Source organism: Primulina huaijiensis, chromosome 1 (genome assembly GCF_012295235.1).
Source record: "Primulina huaijiensis isolate GDHJ02 chromosome 1, ASM1229523v2, whole genome shotgun sequence".
NCBI classification, from domain to species: domain Eukaryota; kingdom Viridiplantae; phylum Streptophyta; class Magnoliopsida; order Lamiales; family Gesneriaceae; genus Primulina; species Primulina huaijiensis.
In genome coordinates, this window is record NC_133306.1 from 19,521,624 (window position 1) to 19,544,226 (window position 22,603).

A 22,603-nucleotide genomic window follows, 5' to 3' on the forward strand; every position below is an offset into this window, starting at 1 on the left:
ACTCAATTTTAGAGTGATCGCCATAAATGAAGTTTGTGGTTATTTTGTCATGGAAGATCTATTATGATGACGTATTAATGTTATTTATTTTTTAAAAAATAAAAATGTTGCATAGTTATAATGTAATAAAGTTAAATACTTAATTTGATTTAATAGATACCTAATTTTAAAAACTCGAATGAACAGAAATATCCAATTTTTGAAACCCTAGAGTCTAAAATTACCTTCTACAATTCGAAATCTAACGTAAGATTAATAGAACGAGTTCTATGAAGCCTAGAACAAGAGTTGTCCCACGAATTCAGGCGAAAGCGAGAGGCGGTCTCCAACGAGTTTTTCGAGAGTCGCGAATTTTCCTAGAAAAAGGGTATTAATGGAAAGCTAACGTCGATGGCTTCCCGAATATGTATTTAATTTAATTTTTAGGCAATCAGAACAGCACAATCGACGGAAAAAGCTTTGAAATTGGTTGAGGCTTTTGAAGACAATTGCAGCCAGGGAGAGAAAAGATATTAGGATAGATTTAATATTTTTTAATTTAACTTAATTAATCAAATCGGCAGAGATTGAGAATTGGGTATTCAAGTTCAGTCCCTAAACCTAAGTGGGTTTTGCCTCAGCTCCCTGGAGAGAGAAAAATTCTTTTAAAATGCCAAGAATACCCTTATGCTCTCTTTAATTTTAATTGATCCCCACGCTTTCCCCAAAATGGTATCAGAGTCTAAGGTTAAGTTATTTCAAACACATTATTTATTATTATAAACAAACAAAATGATTGAGGAGGAGAATTTCGAAAAAATTATGAATCTGAACTTAGGTTCGAGAAAAGTAGTTTATAAGATTTATTCCAATATTTTGGAATATATACAAGAGCATCCAACTATTGTTAGATATCAGAAGCAGGAAGAGACGCCTCAGAATCCTCAGATGGAATTCAGGAGTCGAAGAGGATATAGATATGCAACTTTTCTTCGCAAAAATGCCAAGTTCTTGGAGAGAAATGCTCATAAGGAAATATGTACCGCGAAATCCAGATACATTGGCACAAAGAGCCTCGTTCCTTAAAGGAAAATTGGAAGAATTGTGTCATTTGACGACATTACAAAAGAATTACAAACGTTTAAGGGGTATTAACAAATGTACTCCTTTGTGTTGTAAGGAAAATGATCTTCCAACAATTATTGGAAGTAAACCACAGAAGCATAAGAGGAAAAGTTTTAGGACTCATTCTTAAGCTAGAAGTGGAAGAAGTTCTTGGAAACCAAGAACAGTATTGTCTAGACAGAAAGCCAGATCTTACAAATCTGGACAAAGAAGCGGACCATCAAGAAGTAGGACATCCTCCCAAGCATCGAGTACATCTCGAAGCACAGGAAGAACACCTACGAAGAAAACTTTCAGAAGATCTCATACACGAGCTAATGAAAGTTTTAAGGATTGTAATTGCTAGACATGTGGAGCAAGAGGTCATATATCGACTAACTGTCCATAAAATGAAAAAAGAGGTATTAAACGTTTCGATCCAACCCCAGATATTGAAGAAGCAGTTTATTACAAAGATCTTATTCAGGTATACCGATTTGAGGATATTGTCTCAGACGAAAGTATATATGAAGAAGAAGAAGTCCAAAGTCAGAGAGAATCCGATGGAACGTAATCGGAATCTGACTGAAGACGAGGTGTTTCAACACGAAACACATGAGGATTTGTCTGGTTTCTTTAGCCAGACAACAATATCTCATGACATGGTCCAAAGGATCATGAAAGAAAATCCTAGTCTACAGAGATATCAAGGATTCTCCGCAGGACAGGTAGAAAAGTTCTTAGGAAATCTTGATCTAAGAAACAGAAAGCATCATCTAATCTATAAAGTCTCCCGAAGGAAAATGGCAATCCCAATGGAACTTACTGGAAATAGAATGAAGATAAAATTAATTCCTTCTGAAGAAATTATGGAGGAATTACAAAAACTCAAGATAGAAGTAGCAAAAACTATGTCTTGGATTCATATTGGAGCAATCCAAATTATGATAAAAGCTACTTTCAAAGAAGGTATAGATTCACCCATTGATATTGCTATATGCGATAAAAGAATGGGGAACCTTCAAGATTCAGTACTGGAAACTATCTCAGGAAATCTCTGTGCAGGAAAAATTGTAGGAGTTATATATCCAAGGATAGCCTACAACTTGGCAGATCGAGATTTCAGTCGAGCCTTGACATTACATCAAAATTTCAAGGAGAAAAGACTGATGAAGGAAGGTAATAGGCCATATTCTATTAACTATTAAATATCATATGCTCTATCTAATACACATCATTCAGAGTTGTTTATTAGAAATGAGTTCATTGAGATACCAGAGATATTTGGAAAAGTTGCTCAGGCAATTTATCCAGAACGAGTTGAGTTTCCGGTAATATAGGAAACAGATATCCAAATACAAGACAAACCGATTCTACAGAGGAATCAAAGTCTTAGATTAGAATCAAGAAGACTATCTTTTCAAGGAGATAGGATTACGAGTTACAGGTGGGGAAAAACCCCTGTCCAAGAAACCCAACAGGAGCTGAAGAGCTTTTCAACAATTGGAAAGCTTAGATGCCCAGAAGGGTGGAAGAAAATTGAAATAGTATTTGATATTATAAAACAAAGGAATCAATTTTCTTGTAATACCATTTACTATTTAGAACAACCTATGATAGGAACTTACCAAGGAATGATCCAGGAGTTCCAAGAAAAGAACCAGATCAACTGGTTCTTGGACTAGAGTTTCTCGAGGAACATAAGCCTTGGAAACGTCTAGAGTTTGGAATGGATTTTATGACAAATGATAAGATGTGGAAAATCCAATGACCACAAGCTCATTCTCGATATACATTCCAGTAAGAATGTTGTATGAACAATATAAAGCAGAATATTTTGCTGCTTATATTGATTCAGGTGCTGGAATTTGTACAGCAAAAAGAGGAGTTTTTTCAAATAATTTGGAAGAAGAATTACCAAAGATAGAGGAAGAGATTTTTTCAGAAGAATCTTAATCTTATGTAAAGGGATTAAGATGACTGAAATCATGGTTGGCGGTGCTAGGCAAACACCTTGGTACAAGGTAAAAACACCACCAATTTATTTTCATGATACAGGAGCTGACATTTTGCTATGAAACAATTTCCTACAAATGTCCAAGTCCTATACTCAAGAAAATGAGACTAGAAGATTAATGTTTACAACTACTTGTAATCACAAAATTGCAGTCTAGAGACTAAGAGATGCATTTTACAGAAAATTACCAATCCAGTTTCGCAGCAAGCGTGGTGCTTCAGGACAACTTCTGAACCCAAAAATGAAAAATTCCAGACGGTTTGGAGAAACAATGCTCCAGTTAAGAGCAGATAAACATCTCCAACAAGAAGAAATAGAATACCTTAATATAACTCTACATAAAAATGAAGTAGAGTTTGAATCTAAGGTATCATTAGAAGATGTCAAGAAAAGGATCAAAGAAAATTACAATGAAGATCCTTGGCATGGTGGGACAGAAATCAACTCAAAACTTGCCTTAAAATTAAGGCAAAGAGTATTAATTTGTCAGTTGCAAGCCTAGCCCAATGAATATCATTGATCAAAGGGATATGCAGATTATAATCAAGGAACATTTAGACCTTGGTTTAATCAAAGCAAGAATGTCACCATATAGCAGTCCAGGTTTTCTGGTAAGAAATCATGGTGAGATAAAACGAGGAAAACCCATATTAGTTATTAATTATCAAGAAATTAATAAAATTCTGGAGTTCGATGGGTATTTTATGCCTAGTAGAGAACACTTGATTATTTGTATACGCAACGCCAAGATATTCTCTAAGTTCGACTGTAAGTCTGGATTTTATCAAATTAGAATGCAGGAAGAAAGCAAGAAATTCATAGCTTTCTCCACACCACAAGGACGTTATATTTGGGAGGTATTACCAATGAGATGGGCTAATTCACCTCAAATATTTCAAAGAAATATGGATAATCTTTTTAAAGATTATTTTAAATTCATGTTTGTTTATATTGACGATGTTTTAATAGCATCTAAAAATATGGATGAACATGTTAAACACTTGGAGATTTTTTCCAATGTTTGTAAAAAAGAAGGACTGGTTTTATCTGAAAAGAAAGCAGTCATTGCAAAAAGAAAGATTAAATTCCTCGGAATTGAGATCGATGAATCAGGAATAATTCTGCAAGAACACATAGTGGAAAAGTGCAGAATTTTCCAGAAAATCTCAAAGACAAGAAACAACTTCAAAGCTTTTTAGGAGTTGTTAATTTTGCTGGGATGTTTATTAAAAACCTAGCAAAACACAGAAAAGTGTTTAGTCCATTATTGAAAAAAGATGCAAGATTTATATGGACAGACGAACACACAAAGGGACTTTACCAATTAAAGGAGATTTGTAAGAATCTTCCAAAAATGGCTATTCCTCAAGATGAAGATGATCTGGTATTGTATACTGACGCCAGTAATCATTGGTGGGCTGCAGTTTTAACAAATCTCACACCAGATGGAGAACAACCATGCAGGTACTGTATTGGTTTATTCTCAGATGCAGAAGCCATCAGATGGCATATCAATGAGAAGGAATTTTATCCAGTAAAAAGGACTTTTGAAAAATGACCATTATTTTTACTTGCAAAGAAATTCACTTTGAAAGTTGATAACACACAGGTGAAAGCTTTTTTAAGAAATAGAATTGAGTCTAAACCTGAGAAGGCCAGATTATTAGAATGGCAGGCATTATGTCAAAATTATATTATTAAATCTCACGAGAATATTCTTGCAGATCTTTTAACAAGAGATGGACAGCATTGACATTGATGCTATTATCAAGATGCAGAGGCATTTGAGGGAATACCTTGAAATGCTTCAAACCGAGTTCAACAAGTTAGCATTGAACGCAAAAATTGCGGGAAGGCTTCAACAAGCGGATAAGAGAATTGTCTCTGACCGAATTACAGGATGTTTATAAGCATGTACTCAGTTATGGTCTGTAATTCAAAGGCCTCTCCTCCAAGGCATTGAGAAACCACTGGTTTCCCAAATGGAGAGTTTTCGAGTACAGAACTCTATACCTGGAGCAGGGGATTCAAGTACCCATAGCACAAGTGTTAAGACGGGATCATCTTCTGATGAGTCGTCCAAAACAAAAATTGAAACTCTAGATTTTAATCTCGAGTCTTCAAGTCAACCCTTCACCTCGGGGATTGAAGAGGGAGAGATCAACCTTAGGCCTCGTACTGACAAAGGCAAAACTAAGGTTGGTACTAATGAAGATGCAATTTCTCCATTTCAGGATTACCAACAGACTTGGGAGAAATTAAACACAAGAATGGGCATCAACCCATCCATGGTTCGAGTTGATGTTACAAGAAAATATCTTAGGGTATGGATGAAACAAAATTCATATCCAAAAGAAGTCAAAGCTTGGTATGAATTTGGGGCTCTTGCCTCAGTTTATACTACTTCACCCAGCTTCTCGGAGATATCAGCATTACCAAAATGGATACAGGAAACGGTGCATGAAACTTGGACAAACAATGATCATTTGTCCAGAGGAGATATTTTGAAGCTGTATTTTTTCAGTGCAGCACCAGAACCAGCAGGGAAAGGCTCACACGAAGCCTTTCATTTCATCAAGCTAAGGAGGCCAGATATGAATTCTCAAAGTTTTATTAAGGATCCTCCTACAAACGAAACACCCTTAGTCTCTTCATTCAAATAAGATGACATATCTACTAGGAGAGCATGGGGTATCTGGGTCTGTCTCACGGAGATGGAAAAAGTCAAGTTTCCATTTAAGTTTTATCAAAATTCTTTAAATGGATTGTTCCTGTTAAATACAATGACGGGAAAAACCACAAGTTTTGCAGAAGAAATATTTGAAAAGAAAAGAAATCTTCTGTGGAACAGCAAGCTGCCGGCCAGTAAAGAAACTCGCCGAAAGTTCTGTAATATGGCACATATAGGAAGATGGTCAGAAAACATCTGTCCTGAATGCCAGAACCAGAAAGAACCGGAGTTCGGTAAAGGCTTCAAGCCGAGATCTGATCGGAAACATCTTGCCGAAATAGGACCAAGTGGTGATGGACCACAAACACGTTTTCCTCGGGGACCTCGAAAGCCAAAGATTCCCCGACAAAGTTAAAGTAGACATATGACCAGCCCACTATCATAAAAGAAGGCCACAATGTGAGTGGTAAGAAAAGGACCACCAATAATAGATGGACAATGACAAAAAAACATTGGATACTCTATCTTTAATGATAAAAGAGAATCCAATAAAGATAAACAAGAAAGACTGGACCAAAAAATCACACTATAAATAAGAGTAATTGGGAACCAGTAAAACACACCAGAACGAAACCTAAAGATGTATTTTACATATCTAAAGGTTTTGAAAAGAAGAATCAACTATAACAGAAATCAGCTGGAAGCTCTCAGATGATTAGTTAAAATGTTCAAAAAAAAAAGAAGATGAGATTACAGCAGATATCTTACAAGCTCATCTCTACTGGTATTGTGGAGAGATAAAAGAAGAAGAGAAGTTGATTTCTAGATTGATAATCTAGAAAAAGACATAATGGAGGGATCACCTCAATGGACTACTCAACCACTACATGGTCCATATGCAAGCTGTAAAGGCTTATCAAGATTTGGAATCCGAGTTTCAATTCCGAAGAAGCCTTCTATAAATAAGGCAGGAAGAAGGAAGTGAAGATCATCAAACATTTTCCTCATTTTCTTTCAAAACCAATTGTAATATTTTATCTTTCTAGTTTATGTGTTTTTCAAGTTCAGCTACTATAAGTAGCTAAAACAAGTTTCTCCTCCTCTACAGGAGGTTTCAATGTAATAATAAATATTTGTGTTTGAATAAAGAGATATTTGCTCTAGCCCCTCTCATGTATTATTTTCAAAATTTTATCTTTTAATATACACTCTAAGGTAGGAAACGAATTAGAGTTGTGCCAAGTGTTGCTGAAGTAATCTGCATCGGTAACCATCAGTTGCGATCGTGTGGTTGGACTATGAGGAGCAGTTCGTAAAATACGGTGGATATAACCCGGTGGCATTCCGGTCAAAGAGATAAAAGATTTAATTTATTTTACGAAAACATGATGGGCCATTATTTAACAAAGAAAATCAATTAATCCAAAAAATGGTTGAAGGGTATTTGAAGAAAAAGGGAGTGGAAATAAAGAAATTGGTCAAACGGGTACTAAATGACAATTCTCCCTTGTGAATTTGGGCTGGACTCTCACATATAAAATGGAGGTCAACATGATATTCATTGGAAAATGAGTTGCTTTCGTCAACTCATCTATCCTAACTAAGTCATGGGATGAGAGGGGAAAAAATTAAGTACTCGAGTGGTATACAAACTGAATTAAACCAAAGACAAACCAACCATTTCACAAACATAAATATATATTGAGCTAAAATTTGAAAAAAAATCAAACTTTTAAACAAAATATAGATCATGATGGCACACAAAATGCACACATATCACTGTCAAATCATGAACAAAAAACTTCTAAAAAAGAAAAAATATATATTCTCATATTTGCATGGTGCTAAATCGGCCAAATCAAACCTTTAATATGCAAAAACTAAGCTCATTTATCAGATATGCACATAATTGACCATAAATAACAAAACAAAAAATTACTCCGGGAGCAGAGAAAGAAGGCCTTCGTCGTTAGCCAACAAAAATCTTCATCGCCACTGCACGACAGCCGATAATAGATCTCGTCGGTTGAGGACAGTGGTCGAGTGAGAACATCCGTCGGAAAAAAAAAATCGAACTAGGAAGAAGATACAGAGATAGAGTGATTGTGAAGTGAAAAATAAGAGATTATTAATTAATGTAAATGTTTAATCCTTAATATACTGTTTAATTATAAAAAGAGAGTTAAAATTTTAATTTTTTTGAAAACTCTAATAAATTCTTATTCATTGAATAAAGTTAGGCTTATTTATCCATTTATTAAAATATTAAAATCAACTATTACCACATATTAGGTAATTTAGTAAAGTAGAATTATGTAAAACTCTCTCCTTAGGGTTTTTGTGAGAAACACTGTGTGAACCGCCTTCCTACCACTTGTAGGTCATGTCACCCGATTGAAATCTTTTTTCAATCTATGTGCAGGGTTACTCAAATGAATCATGATGACATAATACGGATGGTTGATGAAATCAAAATTCAACATGATGACGATGAGCCAAAACTAACCCTCAATGATGAAGAAATCCAAGTTGGGGTCCATCGGGCAAGACTCTGCTTGGCTGCACATGTTCTTTCAACCAAATCAATTAACAGGAAGACATTTCAACATCATATGCCACGGATTCTACAATCGACCAGGTGCGTGGAAATCAAATCTATGGGAGACAACATGTTTCTAATGAAATTCAAGGCTATTGCGGATTGAAGGCGTGCTCTCCACGATGGTCTATGGCACTTCTTCCAAGACCTAGTGGTTATCGAGGAAATTAATGGACTGGAAAACATAAGAGCACGGACTTTTGAGGAGATCTCAATATGGGTTCAATGTCATAATTTGCCGGTAGCTTTTATGAATCAACCGATCCTGGAACAGATTGGAAATCAAATAGGTATTACTGAAGATATTGACGCTGGAGAGATGGGGACCTTCCTTGGAAGATATGCGAGGGTGAGGGTTTGGATCAATATCTCCAAGCCCCTGCAAAAATATGTGCGTGTGGGGATGAAAGAAGGAGTGGAAGACTTTATCTCATACTGACCTATGAAAAACTACCAAACTTCTGCTATGCTTGCGGAAAAATTGGGCATAGCTTACGTGAGTGAAACCAAGATGGAATTGACAACAAAACACTTCCCTTCGGACCGTGGCTCCTGGCAACAACACAATTAGGAAGAAAGAAGGAGAGGACTCCATCCCCATCGAAATCAGGCTCAACCACAGGAGAGCATGGGAAGGGGAAGAAAGTCATCTTGCATGATCCAGAAAATGCTAAACATATGGAATCACATAACTCTCTTAGTAGCGGCGAGAGAAGTACAAAAACTCGACAAAACCAATCATCTACTGCAGATGTGCATGACAATATGATGTATGATAGTATTCAAACTGCGATCAGCAAAGATGGTGGATTGGAACAAACACCACATATACCTCACACCAACATGCAAATAGTAACAAAGAAGCTAGAAGCGTAAACCGATCTCACTAGTTGGAACAAAGATTATCATAAGGAGAAGGGTGCATATACAACACAGTTGGCAAGGAGCCCACTGCAGTGGAAGATAAGAGCTAGAAATGCAAAACAAGGAAATCTTGAGGACAAGCAAGTGACCACTCACTGTAGCAGTTTAAAACGGGACAGAGAAATGGATATCAATATGGAAGATACTCTCAATCCAAACAAGAGAAACATGATTCAAAGACTCTCGTCCAATACCTCTCTTTCATCGGCGGCTGCGGCTGCGGTGCAGTCCCGCCGAAAACAATGAGTTGCATCGTGTGGAATGCCCGGGAGCTTGGGAACCAACGGGCGTTATGGGAATTAAAACGGCTCATTACCGAAAAGTCTCCCGCCCTTCTATTCTTATGTGAAACACGCATGAAAGAGCACATGTGCACAAGATGGAAAAATTTGTTTGAGTATACTGGTTGTTTTGTCGTTAACATTGAAGGGAATGGAGGTGGATTAACGCTAATGTGAAAAGATCCCTTTGAGGTCAGAATCAAGTCTTATTCCAAATGGCACATCGATTGTGAAGTGTTCGGATCCGAAAAGCATTGGAGATTCACGGGCTTCTATGGCAACCCGGATGCAAATCTCCGACATATCTCTTGGGAGCTTCTTCGTAAGTTAGCAAATATACCTGAATTAGCACGAGTGCCTTGGTTGGTCGGGGGCGATTTCAATGAATTTATTTTGATAGTGAAAAAAATGGGGGAAACTTGAGATCAACGACACAAATCCAAGCTTTTAGAGACGTCTTGTCTGTACGCTCTTTACAAGACTTACATTGTCAGGGAGAGATATTTACATGGGTAAATAAACGAGAGTCAAATCAAAATATCTTCGAGAGGTTGGACAGGTACTGTGGAACCTTTGAATGGCGTATGCTATTCCCAAATGCAAAGATTTATAACCTTGAGTTCTACCATTCCGTCACAGACCAGTTCTTCTTGAGACAAACTCGATACATGATTTACATCAAATAAGTCCAAAAAACCATAGCCATATATTTAGATTCGAGGCATGTTGGCTAACTGAGGAACTATGTATGGAAGTGATAAAAAAGAGCTGGTCGAGCCTGTCTCCTAAAACTTGTATCCGTGACAGAATTTCATATTGTGCATGTGAGCTACAAACGTGGGCTGGGAATCGATTCTGTGCTATTCCGCGGCTCATTAAGGAGAAGATAAAAGTACTCAACAAACTAAATAATAGCACAATGTGGCAGCAGGAATTAGGTAGGATAAAGATGTTGGAAGGGGAGTTAGAAAGGCTATGCTCTAAAGAAGAAATTTATTGGCACCAGCGAAGAAAAGCGAACAGGCTCCAATTTGGGGATCGAAATTCAAGATTCTTTCATACCAAGGTGTCAATGAGAAAGACAACAAATTATATACGTGGTTTAATCTCGAACCATGGCGATTTTTGCGAGGAACCGACAGGTATGACTGAAATTGTTCTTGAATACTTTAACACTTTGTTCACATCAAATTGTGCTTCTTCAGAGGATATTCAGCTAGTCACTGATTGCCTTAAGCCTTCGGTTACGGATAATATGAATAACTCACTATGTGCCTCTTTTACGGCGCAAGAAATAAAGAGAGATACTTTAGACATGCATCCCGATAAATCCCCGGGCCTGACGTATGTCAGCCTTATTTTATCAAGATGCTGGAATATAGTTGGCAAAGACATAACCGAGACATCACTCAAAATATTGAATGGTGGTGCAGACTTGAAGGCCTTGAACTCTGATGTGGTTTCATTGATACTGAAAGTTCCCCAAGCAATGATGATGAAAAATTTTCGGCCCATTAGCATGTACAATGTGTGTTATAAAATAATAGCCAGAGCACTAACAAAATGCTTGAGACCAATCATGACACAAATAATAGGGGAATCTCAGAGTGCGTTCGTGCCGAGAAGATTAATCCAGTGGTTAAGGAATAAGCGATAAGGGAAAAAAAGATTTTTCGCTCTCAAACTTGATAGGAGCAAAGCGTACGATCGCGTGGAATGGAACTTCATTGCACAAGTTATGCGAAAGATGGGTTTTTCACAGCATTTGATTGGCTTGATCATGAACTGTATCACATATGTCTCGTACTCTTTTAAAATAAATCAAGAGATTGTGGGCCACTTAAAACTGCAACGGGGCATTCGCCTGGGTGATCCACTATCGTCTTTCCTGTTTGTTCTATGTACAGATTTTCTTAAATGCTCACTGTCTCTCAAGAACGGAGAAATATCCATGGAATCAAAATTGCTCCTTCGTGCCCATTGATAACCTAACTTTTTTTCGCAGATGACAGCCTAGTATTGTTTCGAGCCACTACGGAAGATTACAAAGAGATGCGCAGATGTGTAAAGTTGTATGAGTCAGCTTCTGGGCAACTAGTGAATTTTGAGAAGTCGGCTTTATCCTTCAGTCCGAATACCATGTCTGAAACAATTGATGTAATAAATGTTGGGTTGACAATTCCAGTAGTGCAGGGCCATGAGGTATATCTGGGATTCCCGACCTTTTCTTCGCGAAGCAAAAGGGTTCAGTTTGGATACCTAACCCAACAAGTATGCAAAAAGATCAAGCAGTGGGAAAATAAATTCTTTTCGGAGGGTGGCAAAGAGGTTCTTATTAAATCGGTACTCCAAGCTATACCGACATATGCAATGGCCTGCTTTCGTGTTCCTAAGGTTATCTGTAAAGACATTGAAAAGATGTGTGCTAATTTTTGGAGGGCAGTTGATAAAGGGAGAAAAAGAATGCACTGAAAAAATTGGAATATGATGTGTAAACCAAAAATTCTAGGTGGTATGGGGTTTCGCAAGATAGATATCTTCAACCAGGCTCTTTTCGCAAAACAAGAACGGAGCATGATAACTAAATCGGAATCTTTATTTACAAGAGTTCTCAAATCTAGATATTTCCGCCATAGTGTTGTAATGGAAGCCAACCTGGGACATAACCCCTTCATACATATGGAGATCATTTTTGTGGAGCCGAGACTTATTACGAGAAGGACTCATATGGCGAGTTGGTCATGGAAACTCAATATTAATATTTGATGACAAATGGATACCTAAATTACAAAATAGCCTGGGACAGATTTTTAAAGATGCAAATGACCAATCCATGGTCCAATCCCTCATAACCCATAATCAATGGAACATGAGCCTCGTTAAGAAAAAACTTCCTGTCTTTGTTGCCTCAGAGATTATCTTGATCCCCCTACCGCCGAACGATAAACAGGACTCGAGGTTCTGGCTCAATGACAAGAAAGTGAAATATTCGGTGCGTGAGGGGTACAGGTTGGGAATCGGGTTGCATACACCCCCGGAAAATCAATCGGAATTTACGATGAAGTCATGGTGGAAATTTATATGGTCTATATCTTTGCCGCCAAAGATACGGATTTTTTGGTGGAAAATATATCATGATGCTATTGCTACTTGTTATAATTTATTATCACATCATGTTCCGGTTACGGGTTGCTGTCTTTTTTGTAATTTCGGGAGGGATACAACAAGCAACGCTCTCTTTTCATGTGGTAAGAGCAAATCTTACTGGAAAGGAACTGATTTCTACAACGTCATTGATAGTATTAATTGCCATGATTCACGGGATATATGCTTTTGGTTGATGAATGAACTAGGGAGGCAGAAGTTTGAGGAAAATGTGTGTACGTTGGCTATATGGAAGGAAAGGACTAGTTTGTTGCACACTGAGAGGGGAAGCACACATAGTAAATCAATTGGGTGGTGCATGGACTTTCTAGGTGAATATCAAAGTACGAAATGCATGGAAAGGCCGACTTCAGACTCAACTATTGTAGAATCATTGACGAGATGGCTACCTCCTCCTACTGGATATCTTCGTCTGGATGTGGATGCTTCTTATAACACAAATATTAATGCATATGAAATTGGAGGAGCTGTGAGAGACCACCAAGGAAAGATGATATGCGCTTTTGGCCAGAAAATCAAGCAACCCTTATCGGTCACACATGGAGAATTGATAGCATTACATGAAGGACTAAAGATTCTAGGTGATAGAAATTATCAAGGAGTCTACGTTGCGTCAAATTCTCTATTGACGGTGCAAGCAGTCACCAAACCATATGAGGATTTTGGATACATGGGAACCATTGCGGCAGAGACCGGAGAGTTGATGAAGGGCCCAATGGTATCACATTTATACCATGTCAAACGGTCGGCTAACACGGTGGCACATGTTCTGGCAAAATTTTATGTTTCCTCTCTTACACCAATACTTTGGGTGTCGGGTGATTTTCCGTTCTGACTTCACAATTTGTAATCAATGACTTCTTATTATTAATTAAAGAATGCAAGTTTTCTCGTCGTAAATTAGAAATATGTTACTATTTACTTTACAATTTACCTCTTTCAAAATGTACACTGAATTCTTAAAAAAAAAAAACCCGAAAACATAGACCTCCCATTTTTTTCCCACCAGAACAGCAGATCGAAGACCTTTAAAGCTCCGCCGTCTCCGCCTCCGGAATGGAGAGCGGGAGCATCTTGGAAACGATCGGGCATGAAATCATCGGTGTCATGACTCCAGTCTCCGTCTGCATGTTCCTTGTCGTCCTCCTAGTCTACACCGTCTACAACCCATCAGCCACAACCTCCGCTGGGGCCTCCACTTTTCGCACCGCCGCCAATTTAGTCTACGTCGAGTCCCCTTCCGACTCCTCAGTTCAAAAACTTGAGGGCGCTATCCTAAACGCCGTCGTTTTCGTCCTCATCATCACCATCGTCACATTCCTTCTCGTTCTCCTCTTCTACTACCGGTTCACCAACTTTCTCGTGCACTACACGCGCTTCTCCGTCTTCATGATTTTCTCATCCATGGGCAGCTCCATATTGATTTCGATCGTCCAGCGATTCAACATACCCGTTGACGCGGTCACTTTTTGCATTTTGCTGTTTAATTTTACGATTCTGGGCACGATTTCTGTTTTCTCAAATGGGGTTCCGATAATTGTGAAGCAGAGCAATTTGGTGGTGTTGGGTATCATTGTAGCCGCATGGTTCACCCGATTACCTGAATGGACTACTTGGGTTGTGTTGGTTGCATTAGCATTATATGATTTAGTGGCAGTTTTAGTCCCCGGGGGACCATTGAAGTTGTTGGTGGAGTTAGCCTCGAGTAGGGACGAGGAGTTGCCAGCATTGGTATATGAATCAAGGCCAAACGTAGGTCGGAGTCATGGGTCTCGGGACTCAAGTTTGGGGTTTTTGGTCGCAGCAGCAGCAGGGCTGGAATCGAACGATGATGATAACAATAGGAATGCGGTGGAGCTGCAAGTGTTGTTGAATAATAGAGAGAACGAGCATCATACAGAGACTCGGGAGAGTGAGTACTCTATTGAGATAATGGGAATCGATAGTTCTATTGATGGAAATGAGATTGATGAGGACAGGGAAGATGGGGGGGAGACTTTTCCATTGATGAGAAATAGAGTTTTAAATGTGAGTAGTACTCAAGAAAGGGATCACTCGATTGAGGTCATTACAGCCGAGAGAGCTAATCTTGGTGAGATTGAGGAGGAGAGGGAAGAATTAGGCGAAATTTTCCCTTTAATGGGTGATGGAGTTTCGAGGGAGAGCCAGTCGCCCCGTAATTATACTAGCAGTGGCAATAATGTTGGTCTTATTGGTAATCCTCTACGAATGAATGGTAGGGATAGGGCGGAGAGGAAAGAAATGACTGAAAGGGGGATAAAGCTTGGTATGGGGGACTTCATTTTCTATAGTGTGCTTGTGGGAAGGGCGGCTATGTATGATTTGATGACCGTTTATGCATGTTATCTTGCGATCATATCAGGACTAGGGTGTACTCTCATCTTGTTGGCTGTTTTTCGTCATGCTTTACCTGCACTTCCGATTTCGATTACTTTGGGAGTGATGTTTTACTTCTTGACCAGACTCTTGATGGAGCCATTTGTTGTTGGGGCTTCTACTAATTTGATGATGTTCTAAAACGGCAGTATGTTAGTGAAATGGACAAAATTTTGCCTTTTTTTTTTAATAGATTTCTTGAAAATATATCATGATTCAACATGCAATCCATGGTCTTGGAGTGAAAGGATTCTTTACACAGTTCACTTAACTTCATTTCTCTGGCTACTCTCTCTTTATATGGTTAATACTAGCCTTGTTTTTACAACTCGAGTTTCATAAGTTATTGCGTTGTCATTTGATCCTCGACGTGTTCTATTGAAACTAGCATATGAATAAACTTGATATATGTGGTATGGGGCTGTCTCCTTATCACAACTTATACTTAGTGATAAACGACAGCGCATACATTCGTTACTTCAATCGGCATTTCGACTTTAAGGTCTTACGTTTGATTCTCCCAAGTTACATATTGGTAAAATTATCAAGTTACTACATATAGGTACAGTGATCGAGACCGCGTAATTGGGGACCGATATTTGCTATGTGATTTCATCTAGTTATCGGCATCAGTTATATCTTTGATACAACAATTCTACATCTCACATTTGGAGCCATCATTTTGAATCCGAAGTTATTTTCTGGTAACACATATTTGGCATTCAAGATCATTACTTCTTGATATAGTAGTATAGTGTGGATCTTTAGATGGATAGTTTTCTGTGTATCATTTGTCACGGGATCACGAAATACACGTAGGATTAATGGGCATGGTCCATGTATCATTTGTCATTGTATCAGGTGATGGAATCACAAATTTTTTCAACATATAATGGTAACTAAAGAAAGTCTTACCATTTACATTCACAACCCGCATTAAGGTTAAAAATATTCATATATTCAAGAATTGCAGCTTGTTATAAGCATAAAATATGTACATAATTATTTATTACAAACAGTATTTACATCATTACATACACACTTTCTCGATGATATTTCGCATGAATTTTTATTCCAGAGTTGATTGACGAAGTTAAAGGTTTTGGTATTTAAAAACAACACTAGAAGGGAGCTTAGAAAGTGTCATCCTCCACCGTTTTGGCTTTTTTTACAGACTCCATGGCTTCTTCAAAAGATTTCTACATATTATACAAGACAATTTAATAAGTATTAGAAATAAATTGCTGCCATTATAGAGGCTTTAATTCACAGAACTATTATTGACAGAATTCAATCTAAACAAGAACGGAGAAAATAACTAACCCCAGGATTGTGCATTTTCCAAAGTGTCTCACCGCCCGTATCAACAATATACATTCCACTTAACAAAATACTGTCACAAAGAGAAACATTAGCGAAAGTCCTTCCGCAAGTATTATCACCACACACACACACACACACAAACGCAAACACAAACACATGTCTATTGTGCATCAGATTTAATGAATATTTTTTATGTCTTTGATTAATTTAAATAGTAGCAATTACCAGTCCAAAACTACGAACAAACATGTGAACTACTTGTACAAAAAGTTGAATGGATATAAACTTAAAAATGTACATGAAGATTATCGTAACCATAACAAAAATACTGGAATCACCATTCAAAAGTTCATCTGGTGTTGCATTCTTTTACCTTCAAATCCAAGAAAAATGGTCAAGAAAACTAATTGTCTGTGTCCACGTAACTTAAAATAGACTTCTACAGCATATAAGGACAGTAAAAGATCCAGTAAGAGTGGAAAAAAAGAATTTTCACAAAGTAGATTGCAGGACAACCATCGACCAAGGAACATACACTTCACAAGTCACTGGGAAGTTGATTAGAACAAGAAACAGCTTATGGCATTCTAATCATTTTGAATTCACATAAACCACCTCCAATTTCAATCACCCTCTCCCAAATAATTTTGTTTATTATTTTTGGGCAAGTAATATTAATGTCATATTACCTTTTCCGTAGTTTTACCTGTTCTTCAACTTTTTAGGAGTGGTAGACTTCGTAATTCTTATATTGCTTCAAAATTCCAAATACACTAATCAGTTTAGTTTTCACTAGGGTTTCAACTTGCATAAAACTCGAGATACATTTGACTCCATCAAAATGAAGGGTCCATTGTGTATTTAGCGTTCTCTCCTCTACTACGACCGTGCAATCATAGTTATGAAGAGCCTACAACGCACATATCTAGTCTCAACAAGTCTTGAACCTGCCTCTAGATATTTAGATGCCAAGTAAATGACGGAATTATGAATCCAAAGCGAAATACAACCTAACATTTATTCGTGGTATTTCTCAATAGTTCATTTAAGAAATAACCGGAAGATATCTGATAATTTTTTCCCGTTAATGAAGTACAAAGCTCAAGATTCATATACATGAAGGAACTATGAATTCATCGCAAAATCCAGCGCAGTCTTTTTTCATATTATTTTTCAATATTTCAGTCTGCAATTATTGCATGATGTCTCATAAATTTTGCTTCGGATATTTAGATTTAGAATATTATGATTTAATGCACTTCACTTCAAGGAGTGCCTAACTTGACCCTTGAACTTAAGCTGTGCGATATCCATGCAAATTATTGAAGCTACCATGTTCCCATCAAATCTTCCTCTAGCCTAGAAGTCATTTATGTATAAGAGAAGACAAAATTCCTTAAGTTCTTTTTCTTGCACCGATTCATGGTTCTACTGCCCTTCCAGACAGCCTTCACATTTTCTTTGAAAATCAACATAAGATGATAATAATGATGAATCCAGACGAAAATTTCACTCATCAAGATGGATCACGACAATAATCACTGCAAAGGTGAAGCAACAAAACTTGTACAAACATATTTTGTGGAAAATAAGAAATTTAAAATTTTATCATTTTAAGTCGACTCCAGGCTCACATCAAGCTGGGTTTTCTTGCTCGTGATTTTGATCGAAATTATTAATCAGGTAAAATAATTTAGCTCTATCGCCACAAAATCGTTATGCTAATCTACATACCAACACGTAATTTACAGAAACACCTAGATCTAATCAAAATTTCAATGAAACTGTTGGATCTCGGTTTTCTACACGCCCAAACGCAGCGGAAGTTTTAAAATTTTTATTTTATTTTGACAATCAAAATATATTTGATTGGGCGTTCGTATGGTTTTCAAAATCAAAACATTCATAGGATGTTAGAATTTATACCTTCGGTGAAAATTTCACAAGGCTCCAACTATTCCGGGGTTAGCGGAGATAGCTCTTGATAAATTCTCTACGAACTTTCTTCGAGTTTCCTTCTATCAAGTCCACGACCAGAAGATTTGTTCCTCTTTCAAATAGCACTAGAATATTTGAAATAAGTTTTACGTTGAGATCAAAAATTTGAAAGATGACTCAAATTTCTTTTTCTTGAAAAGTGGCCAAAAATTTTGAGGAATTGTAGTTTTGAGATTCTCGAAATCTCATATCATGTGTATGGACGCTATCCCTTTTTTTAAATTTATATATTAAAAATAAGACCTTTAACCTAAATTCCATAATTATGGATTTAGGTTCCTTAATTAAATTCAATGGACTTTGTTAATTAAATAGACTAGTCAAACTAGTTTAATTAATTATATTAAAGTCCATTAAGAACTTTAATCATTTAATATGTTGGACTTGTACTCCTACAAGCCCATTAAACATACCTCTCATCATATTTAATTTAATATTTAATAAATTCAAATCTTGAGTTTAATAAATTAAATTATCAAATTTTATAAATTCAAATCCTTGAATTTATTCTCTCAACGGGAACAAACGATCCAGTACTTGTGTGACCTTCAATGGTTCAGGGATACAGCTAGCCGTGGGTTCACAACTCTTTGTGATTCAGGACATAATTCCTTATTCGGGCTTACCCTAGTTAGCCCCATTCTTTTCATCAACACCTTGATCAAGAATGTCAGAACTCATTTCTGATTGCACCCATCGGATCATGGTAAGAGCGTCTAGTAGCATCGCCCCGTGATCCCCTAGGTATCACTGATAGTGCCTGCAAGAACCAGTCGATTATGATTAACGTACAGTACAGTCCCTTCATCTCATATATCCCGATCGAATCTGCAACCATTGGTTCATCGAGGGTTGCATATTAATTCGATAACTATGTGATAACTATACATAGTGGCATTGCATGTACCGTTCGAGAACTCCTTCTCTAACGTACATCTCATACTCTGGCCAGAGATTCTATGCACTATAATTTCATCAGATCACATAGGATATCCACACCCGCAGGTGAGCGGTGAATCCCCGACTACAATGCACTGGCTCCTATATGTTTCGCAACTGTACCCAACCTCGCCACCTGATGACTCTCTTGGAGCCAGCAAACGAGTCAAAGCACAGCCCTAGCATATAGAGCCTCAGTGTTGTCCCGGTTAGTAAGGACTAATGGTGTACAATCATAACCACGGACTTATCCTCTCGATGAATGATAACCACTTGGAAAGTCCGAGGGACGGTTGTTCGGTATAATCATCATATGACTACCCATCTGCATGTTTGGACATCTCTGTGCCCTTACCAAGAAACGCAGTACACAACATCACAGATGCTAGTCTCGAGCTCAAGCGACCTTTATCCATGTTTTAGGCGGCTGAATCGACTAGGAACGAATTTAGATCATACAGTGTTTACAAACGAGTTTCAACATCGAATTACGATTCATTTGTATTTAAGAATAATCAAGTTCTTTATCTATGTTTGATAACATGGATATACAGATAAAGAAATAACAAACCATGGAATAATGAATTATATTAAAATAAAGATGGTTAATTACAAATTAATCAATAAAATCCCTTGCCAACAGTTGGCTTGCAGTGCATCTACTCTAACAGAAACACACTCAAATTCGAACTGCATCAAATCAAAAAGATAAAAAGAAAATTACCCTGCAAAAGTTGCATTGAGGAGAAAACTCCTGGTGGTGAGATACCGAAGACCCATCTCAAATTTGGCAAAGGTAAAATCACCAGCGCCTCTACTCGCCGATCCACTGTACCCATAAGCATTCCCATATGAATTTCGGGCTGCGCCTCTGTCGTAAGCATAGTCGTATCTTTTATTCTGCGCCGCGCCATAAGCACTTCTGCTAATATTATAATCTGCGCGCTTGCGATCGTCAATGAGAGTCTCATACGCCTCCGAAATCTGCTTGAATTTGAAGGTGGCGGAGTCTCTCGAATGCTGGGAGGATTGAGAATGTTTGTCCGGGTGAAATTGCATCGCCAAATTGCGAAAAGCTTGCTTTATCTCTTCTTTGCTCGCACTTTTTCTTAGACCCAAGACCTGATAATGATCCATTTGGGTTAAATGGACATGCGTTTTCGATATTGCTGAAGAAAACGAAGGCTGGTTTTGTCGAAGAGGATGAATAGGAGAGGTGGCATAGCGGGCGGCGTGGCGGTGCTAGAGCCGTATTTTCTTTCTTGCTTCGAATTTTGATAAATCGGTTTATATTTACTCCTAACTAGTAACTAAAATCAATTTAAGTATTTCTAATTTTAATTTATTATTTTCTTCAACATAAACTATGTATCGATAATTATCAATGTTACGATAATATTATAAATAGAGAAAATGATAATTATTTTTTTAAAAATGAGATATAGGTATATACCTGACTTCTACAATATAAGTATATAGTTTGAAAATATTAGGTAGTTTTAAAAAATATCAATTGGTGTATTCTTAATTTCAACTAAATACAATATTCTTGAGGACTTTAAAAGTATCAGGCGTGGTTCACTTCAAAAAAAAATTCTAATTAACGACGGTTTTTTCATAGAATTTAAATCATTGTGAAATAAGAATACCAAAATTTATTTTCAACGACATAGAGTCAATATATAACGTCATCTCAATACATAAAATCAAAATAGTAGGTCTCTTGTGAGACAGTCTCACGGATCTTTATCTGTGAGACGGATCAACCCTACCGATATTCACAATAAAAAGTAATACTCTAAGAATAAAAAGTAATATTTTTTCATAGATGACCCAAATAAGAGATTCGTCTCACAAAATACTATCCATGAGACCGTCTCACACAAGTTTTTGTCAAATCAAAAATACTTTTTGTAAAACCCGGGATTTCGTAATATCGTGATCATATCAGTTTAATATCAGGTTAATAATTTGATGGTGTAATCTTGGATATTAATATTTAAATCATTCAGAATATAGGATTTGTTTTAAGGTTATCTAAGTCGTGTAGATAATTTTATCGTGTGCAGAATTATGAAGCTCGAAATTTAGATAGTATTATTTTTAAACTTGAAAATTTGGGGCGTGACATTTTAGTGGTATCAGAGCCGCCAGGTTCATAATCCGAGTAGGAAAAATCGAATTTTCAAAAAAAAAAAAAAATTCGGAAAAAAATCGGCCAAACAGGGCTTAACGCGCGCGCCTCGTTTCCTCCGATTCCGGCCGCCTCCGGTAACCTTTTTTCGATCGGCGACCAGTTCCGAACCGCCTCGATGAGACGAACAAAAGCCCTCAAACAATTTTAGATTTCGTGTTCGTGTGAAACCGGAATTTCAGATCTACGAAATTGGCATATGAACCCTAACCCGAAAAGTATTTCGTCCAATTACCCTACCAATCCTACTCCGATTTTCAATTAAATTTACTCAAACGATATACGATTCATGGGTAACTTTTCCCAACAATCAATTTCAGGATCGGATTAACCAATCGGAAACGCCCAAATTCAAGTGAGTCCGCCGATTTTGAGCGAGTTCCGGCCAAATTAGGTAGTGTTCCGACCGATTTTGGCCGTGCCACCACCGGTTCCGTGACCCTCACCCCTTCGCCGTCCTACTCCTTTGCTCCGACCATAATCCGGCGAGTCAACCCGGCGAGTCAACTCGGCCGAGTCAACGAGTCAACCCGCCAGCATACGTCCTTCGATTTTTTCGTAGGAAACTCCGAATTCGGTTCCGTCAACTGATTTGAAATCCTTTCGATGTACTCTTCGAATCCATATGTCTATCTTAAAACTTTCCATTTTGGGAATTTTCGGAGAAACTTTTAATTTTCAGTACTTTACTCTATCCTGATATTTTATCATATTTATGATATTTTGAGCATTTTCTTTTCTTTTTTCAGGAAATGTCTCCCCAATTCCGCACTCGTGCCCAAGCTGCAATCCACATGAAGCAGCTAGCCATTGATAATCAGTCGCGCCTGATAAAGCGCCTTAGAGCTAGACTAGGTGAGAGAAGACGGGAGAATGCGATCTTAGCCACAGAGAAGGAGGCAATAGGAACCCAGCTTAACAACGCTATCTACTAGGAAGAGCCGGAAGAGGAAGAGCCGATAGAGATTGAGGAGCCTATAGCAGCCATTGGAGATGGAGAGATAGAGGATTA

At 37.6% G+C, this 22,603-nt stretch overlaps 2 protein-coding genes across 2 annotated transcripts; one reads left to right on the forward strand and one right to left on the reverse strand.

Moving 5' to 3' along the window:
* Nucleotides 1-13,697: 13,697 nt before the first annotated feature.
* LOC140982666 (presenilin-like protein At1g08700) lies at nucleotides 13,698-15,413 on the forward strand. The gene has a single exon (XM_073449310.1). The coding sequence runs from the start codon at nucleotides 13,797-13,799 to the stop codon at nucleotides 15,276-15,278; it is 1,482 nt and encodes a 493-aa protein (XP_073305411.1). The 5' UTR covers nucleotides 13,698-13,796; the 3' UTR covers nucleotides 15,279-15,413.
* Nucleotides 15,414-16,073: 660 nt separating this feature from the next.
* Nucleotides 16,074-20,695, reverse strand: LOC140982674 (chaperone protein dnaJ 72-like). Its single transcript, XM_073449319.1, has 3 exons — nucleotides 20,122-20,695; nucleotides 16,461-16,530; nucleotides 16,074-16,336 (listed from the first exon to the last, which is right to left on the reverse strand). Exons 1-3 carry the CDS (start codon nucleotides 20,532-20,534, stop codon nucleotides 16,271-16,273), a joined length of 549 nt encoding a protein of 182 aa, XP_073305420.1. The 5' UTR covers nucleotides 20,535-20,695; the 3' UTR covers nucleotides 16,074-16,270.
* Between the last annotated feature and the right edge of the window lie 1,908 nt (nucleotides 20,696-22,603).

Coding starts and splice junctions, on each gene's coding strand:
- LOC140982666 (XM_073449310.1), top strand. CDS start 13,797: ATGGAGAGCGGGAGCATCTTGGAAACGATCGGGCATGAAATCATCGGT.
- LOC140982674 (XM_073449319.1), bottom strand. CDS start 20,534: ATGGATCATTATCAGGTCTTGGGTCTAAGAAAAAGTGCGAGCAAAGAA. Junction 16,531..20,121: donor CTCAATGCAACTTTTGCAGG/GTAATTTTCTTT, acceptor TCTTTGTGACAG/TATTTTGTTAAGTGGAATGT. Junction 16,337..16,460: donor GGAAAATGCACAATCCTGGG/GTTAGTTATTTT, acceptor TATAATATGTAG/AAATCTTTTGAAGAAGCCAT.